Genomic DNA, 6,006 nt, shown 5'->3' on the forward strand with positions numbered 1-6,006 from the left:
AGGTGAGGGGCTGCGGGGTGGGCGGGTTTTGGAACCAAGCGGGGCCGGTGCCAGGGCGCCCGTTCCTGCCAGCGATGGGCCCTGAGTGCCCGCAGGCTGCTGCCGTGAGGGGACTGGGCTGGAGCTTCTCCAGTGGAAAAGGTCTGTCCACGTTTTTGCTGGTGCGAGTGACCGAGGAGAAAGAGAACTGTCAAGAGTTCAGAACCGCAGGACAAATCAGGTGGGCAGATCTGGGAGAGGTAGTCGTGGGTGGGAAAAGTGAATTTGATGCGATTAGCTTGGCAAATTCCACTTTTGGACATCTCTGCAGTGCCTAAGTATGGAATTTCTGATGCTGTGCTGTCCAGAAGGCTGATGGAGGAAGTGAGAAAACGGCTGTAATGCATGTATACGGGTCATTCCTAAAACTGGACATCTTTCAGAGAGTAAGCACTCTGCTGCTCATCTCTTGAAAATGGTCAGGAGTTGGGTCATGCTGTTACCCAGACACCAGATGTGAACAGCGTAGGTGAATCTCGTAGTTGTGGCTGTGATCCACCTGCAGTTTCTGCCCTGAAACGCCACAGGAGTGTTCATTGCTTTACATCATCACGGTGATCTGTGTTTCAGACTTTCTGAAGAGCTGAGACACAGTGGATGTGACAGTCACTAAATCTGATTTACATCGAGTTGTTCCGCCTGTGATTAGCTGGGGCTTTGTGTGCAGTAGCTGGTCATAAAGGTCTGTGGCTATTTCCTGGTCCCGTGGAGCTGAAGCTGTGGATCGCTTCTTTGATCTCAAATAGGAAACCTTATTTTTGGCAACCGTTCTTGTAACAATGCAGAGTAGTAAACAACGCAACTGCCATACTCATGGTCAACATTTTCATTAGAGGATGTGGTTAAGTTTCCACAAAAATACACCAAGCCTGCAACTAACAGAAGGCAATCAAATAAAATGTTTTTACAGCTTTTTTTTAGTTTTAAAATGTTTTTTTTTTTTCTACTTCCCAAAGCTGCACAAGTTGAATAGCCTTCACTTGAGCTCTAGACATGGAGAACAATTAGGCTGCTGCTGTGATTACAGACTTCTAAGTTAATGAATATTGTTACTTGTCAGAGGCAGTAACCCTATCTACTTGGGGTCTGCTCACCCTGCAGCTGGAATGTGGTGCGTCAAACACTAGGTTGAAATGAAGAGCTCTAACTCATGGACATTCAGGTATCCCAGACCTTGAAACAGGTTTTGCAAAATACTGGTAACAGCTGCCTTTTTGGAAAGAATGGATTGATTTTTAAATGCAAGGACATCAGCAGTGCTCTCGCTCATTATGCCACCTCTGCCTGTACCGGCGAGGCCATACTGTTATAAACCAGCTGAACTGCAACATATGCAGTTGTCTAAAGAATTAAAGGCTGTAACACTGTGGCAAAAGGCTCCCAAGCAGTGTAAGAAGAGGAGGACAAATCTTTTTCTATAATGAAACTTCTCCTTAGCTATTAAGAATGTGAACGATGGCAATATTTAAATATTCACAGTTCTCTTAAAGCTGCTGGTAGTGGCAGCTTCTGGGCCTGGGGTGTGGGGACTCTGGGCACCCTGCCCACAAAAGCATTAAGGGGGCAGCTGAGAAGGGCTTGTGAGGCTGGAGGATTTCAGCACGGCTTAACCCTCGTCCAGAAGACAAGTGTGCCCAGAGCACATCCTCATCCTCCTCGCATTCTCTAGATGCTGTTAGCTCAGAGCAGTGCTCCAGCCAGGCACTGCATGCGTCACGCTTGGCTCCGATGCTCCCCCAGCTGCTCAGAGGAGCCAGGCGGAGAGGAACCAGCCCCAGACGGTGAGGTGTGGGCTTGTCCCACCCATGCAGGCATCTTTCCCTGTCCTGCAGCCCACCATCCTCACAGACGTCATCCCATGGGGTCACAGCTCGATGCCTGCCTCCCTGCGCTCGCTCAGCCCGTTGGCTTTGGAAAGGAGTTGGCTCTGCCTGGGATCTCCTGTAACTCCTCGGTGTTCCTGAGGAACTTGTCAGCAGAGCGTTACCTTGTCAGGTTTTTCAGGATGTTTTTTTGTTACTCTTTAGGATTGTGAGCATATTGCCAGGAGCAGCCCAAAAGCAAGTGTTTCATCACGCTAGCACAGCTACTTTCATCTGATTAACGGCATTAACACACATCACTGTGAAATGCCATCGCACTGAGGCTAACACTTCTGCACTTGAAGCAAAGGCTGGGAATAAGAAACTGCACCTAGGGAACCGTCAGGCTTATCCCAACTGCATTTGCTCTTAATCTGAAGTACCCAAAGCCTTAACGGTGCATAAAAATCCTGTGGCTGAACTGGTGCCCCACGCCTACCTCCCTTTAGAAATAAAGGTGCTACTACCAGCACCTTTGGGCTCATCCCTGCTCCTGCCACAGCAGCGTGCTGCTTCTGACCCCAGCCAGGCCCTTGTGAAGCACGTCTCAGCCTGGGAGCCTTACACAAATAATTCCCAGGATGTAGTAAACACTTCGGCACGCTGCCAAAATGCCTGCACCCTCGTCAGGAAAGATGATCCCCAAGGCAGCTAAAAAGGCTACCTTGTCCTTGGGGTTTATTTGCACCGCTGCAACGCGGACGGCTGCACACTAGCACGCGGCCTGCGCTCTGCTATTTATGGACGAGGTCAAAGGCTGTCAGTATGGGCAGGAGCAGTTTGGGCTGCCCACGCTACCTTGCCTTAGCTCTTGCTACCAGTCCTCCAGCTTCCCATTCGTCTCATTTAATCGGTTAAGACAACATGTGCAGGGTTCAGTTGGTTTACTCTGCACACCTGGTGGCACAACCAAAATCCTGTGGGTATGTTTTGCAAGAGCTCTCACTGCCTTCGCTGACTGCAGGGACAGTACTGACGTTTTTCAATCTCTATTTCCCTTTCTTTCAGAATATGCAGCAATAAACTCCATGCTGGACCAGATCGACTCCTGCTTGGATTACCTGGAGGAGAAGAACGATTCTCTACACGCCTGCTTGAAAGAACTGCTGGAGTCCAACCGCCAGGCCCGCCTGGAGTTCCAGCAGCAGAGCGAGCAGCAGAACACGGAAGCTGATGCGCAGGGCTCACAGCCTCCTGCCTAGCATGCTGGCCACAGACTCTCTGTTGGTATTGCTACGGAGGCATTTACTGGTCGTTGATTTAATGTAAAACTTTAACAGAAGAGGTACCTCATGCCTGTTACTTGTTCCTTCCTGTGGCTGTGTCCTGCCATGTTGTGTTTCTCTGTAGCTGTCGATAGGTGCAGCAGCACACAGGTGGATGTAGATTCCTTTTGCTCCCCAGCATCAGCCTGGCACTGACACCTAGTTAAAGCTGGTCGGGAAACCCGATGCCATGCAGGCCGTTTGCAAGCCGGCCCTCTTCACAAAGAGGAAGAGTGCTCTCTGCTCTTCTGCACTGTTATATCCAAGCAAGGAGTGTTACTGCTGTAGCCTCTTCCCTCAGAAAGCACAGCAGGCAGGGGCTGTCCTCACTCCAGGGTTGTGCCCAAGCGTAACTCTGGTGGCAGACTCTGAGGGGTGGGCCCTAACCCAGCTCCTGCCTTAAAACTGCAGCTTCCCACCTATTCACTGGGATGTGAGAAATATTGGCAGATGGTCCCAGGTCACTGATGTGTTGGTCCCTTTCTGAGAGAAGCTACCAGGGTGATGGTTTTTACCGTTATAATTGGAAGCTGCCCATAAGGACTCGGGCTTTAGAGAGGCAGAGCAGCCTGGTTCGCTCCCACCACAGCATGAGCTCTGCAGAGCCAAGAGAGGGGCCTGCCTGCCGTGGGCTGGGAGTAGAGCCCTCCCTGTGCGTATTCTGACAGGAGTACGCATGAGCATTCTGGTCTGAAACTGTGATCTTGTGAGGAGGGCCCGGGGCCAGCACTGTGAAGCAAGTGTTACTGTCCTACTTCTGCATTGTTAAAGGAGTTCTTTGGAAAGTTAAAATAGTTATTTCTAAGAAATGTGTTTTATTAAAATCAGTTCAAACCAAAATTTGTTCCTGAGAGTCTCCACTATGAGAACAGGCTGTACTAAGTCTTGTAGCGTTAACAAAGGACCAAGATGCACACTCTTGCCTAGCTTAGGACACAGTGCTTGTCCGAGGGTGTGCATCTTTGAAAGGAAACTGTTCTGAGGAGCAGCATGGGCACACGGTCTCCCAAGAGATTAACTTTTCCTCTGCCTGGACAGCAAACAAAAAAGGAATGACAAAGAATTCTTGTTTTTCAGTAGGTCTGCATCCATCAATTTCACTGTGTTCCCTACGGAAATCACCTTATTGTCTTCTTTCAAGTTCAAGAACCCAAGCCTCAGGCTTTCCACATACCTGCTGCGTCCCAACTGTACAAGTAATAACCAACACCATCCTGTGTTAGACACGCTAAAGCCAGGCTTATTTTATTCTTAAAATAAAAACAGCAGTAAAGTTGAAGGTTTTTGCTCTATTAAAAGACTCAGAAAATAAACATTTCCAGCAAATATCATATGTAAAGGCTCTCCCTTTAAGGCCACTCTATCTGGGTTTGCGCCTAGTAGAGTATCGGCACCCGGCAGAGGCAAGACTGGCTGTCTCACCTCTGGCTAGGGAGGAAGGCTCTGCCGCTGTCTCCTGGCCTGTCTTTGCTGCCTCATTCTGTCCTAAACCCCCCCCATTCCCTGGATCCTGGCAGTCATCTGTGCCTCCCCTTTGCCTGGCTGCATTGGCTTCCTCCTCCTTGGACACAGCGTGTCCCAACAGCTCCCCTACAGTGCGGTTCTCTTCAGGGAGCGGGCAATCGGCACTAGCGGTAGTGGGCTCTCTCTCCTCCTGTAGGTTTTCTTCTTCTACAACCATGATTCCACAGACATCGTCAGTCACGCTGGCTAGGCTTTTGCCCTCTGCTACAGAGGTGGCCAGCTCACCCTTACCCTCCGGAGACCTCGAGGCTTGTTCTTGCAGGGCTGAACCCTCCTTGTCTATCCCATGACCATCATTCATCTTCCTCCCGGTATCTGCTGTGGTAGCAGGAGGCTGTTTCAGATCATCCAGCAATTGGGAGCTGGAGCCCTGGGAACGCAAAGGAGCCTCGGGGTAGGCAGCTGTGGCACGATGCCTCGCTGCCTTGTATCTCTGCAAACACAAACAAACCAACATGAGAGGCGAGCCCAGCGCAGCTCCTGTCACTGCAGCAAGTAGCAGCCGGTCCAGGAAAACCTGTACAAAAACAGTGGTGAGCGGCGAACGACTCGTCTGGGCAGCTCTCCCGGCCTGGCTGCTGAGGCTTGCAAGCAGAGAAGGGTCAGCTCCTGCGAGGAAAAGTGGCGACATTAAAAACTGAAGTCCCTCTCGCATTACTTAATGCTGAGCGAGTGCATGGCAGACCTGTGGCTCCTGAGACAAAAAACCGTGCTTTGGCAACCGTTAATCTCGGTCAGACTCAGGACTCTGGTCTGGGCAGCTCTCCCGGCCTGGCTGCTGAGGCTTGCAAGCAGAGAAGGGTCAGCTCCTGCGAGGAAAAGTGGCGACATTAAAAACTGAAGTCCCTCTCGCATTACTTAATGCTGAGCGAGTGCATGGCAGACCTGTGGCTCCTGAGACAAAAAACCGTGCTTTGGCAACCGTTAATCTCGGTCAGACTCAGGACTCTGTAGATGTTAACAGTGCAAGTGACAGCTCTTGCTTCAGCTGCTGCCAGGATGTCGCTCTGGACATGTACCCTGGCTCCACGAGGCTAGGCGCTGCCCTCAGCTACAGAGATGTGATTCCATGTTTATCAGCTAAAGCAAGACTTGAGTTGAAAGCTTAAGGTTTTTTACTCTGCTGATACCATCTGTGCAGCCAGCGAGACTGCTGACAGGAGCACTAAGATAGCAAGAGTATCTCCTCGTTACAGGGTACTGAGGTTCTCTACAGAAGAAAGATAAGCACACCCTCAATAAAGTGACACATTTGCGCCGGCTATCGTGACAAAGTCTGGAAGATTCCAATGGCTACGAGCCATTTGCAAGACTGA

The 6,006-nt window shown here is 50.4% G+C and overlaps 2 protein-coding genes across 2 annotated transcripts in view; one reads left to right on the forward strand and one right to left on the reverse strand.

Moving 5' to 3' along the window:
* Positions 1–2,641: 2,641 nt before the first annotated feature.
* Positions 2,642–3,103, forward strand: LOC104517215 (chromosome unknown open reading frame, human C9orf16). The gene has a single exon (XM_010161802.1). The coding sequence runs from the start codon at positions 2,642–2,644 to the stop codon at positions 3,101–3,103; it is 462 nt and encodes a 153-aa protein (XP_010160104.1).
* Positions 3,104–4,385: 1,282 nt separating this feature from the next.
* CIZ1 (CDKN1A interacting zinc finger protein 1) overlaps positions 4,386–6,006 on the reverse strand; it is a gene marked incomplete at its 5' end in the record, with an annotated part of 17,907 nt that continues 16,286 nt past the window's right edge. The window contains one exon of the mRNA XM_010161803.1: positions 4,386–5,123. Within this exon, the coding sequence (XP_010160105.1) occupies positions 4,527–5,123 (597 nt within the window). The remainder of the gene's footprint in view (positions 5,124–6,006) is intronic.

Source organism: Eurypyga helias, unplaced genomic scaffold (assembly GCF_000690775.1).
Source record: "Eurypyga helias isolate BGI_N326 unplaced genomic scaffold, ASM69077v1 scaffold43441, whole genome shotgun sequence".
NCBI classification, from domain to species: Eukaryota; Metazoa; Chordata; class Aves; order Eurypygiformes; family Eurypygidae; genus Eurypyga; species Eurypyga helias.

What these genes read in the sequence shown, in the direction of transcription:
- LOC104517215 (XM_010161802.1), top strand. Translation starts at nt 2,642, where the DNA reads ATGGACGAGGTCAAAGGCTGTCAGTATGGGCAGGAGCAGTTTGGGCTG.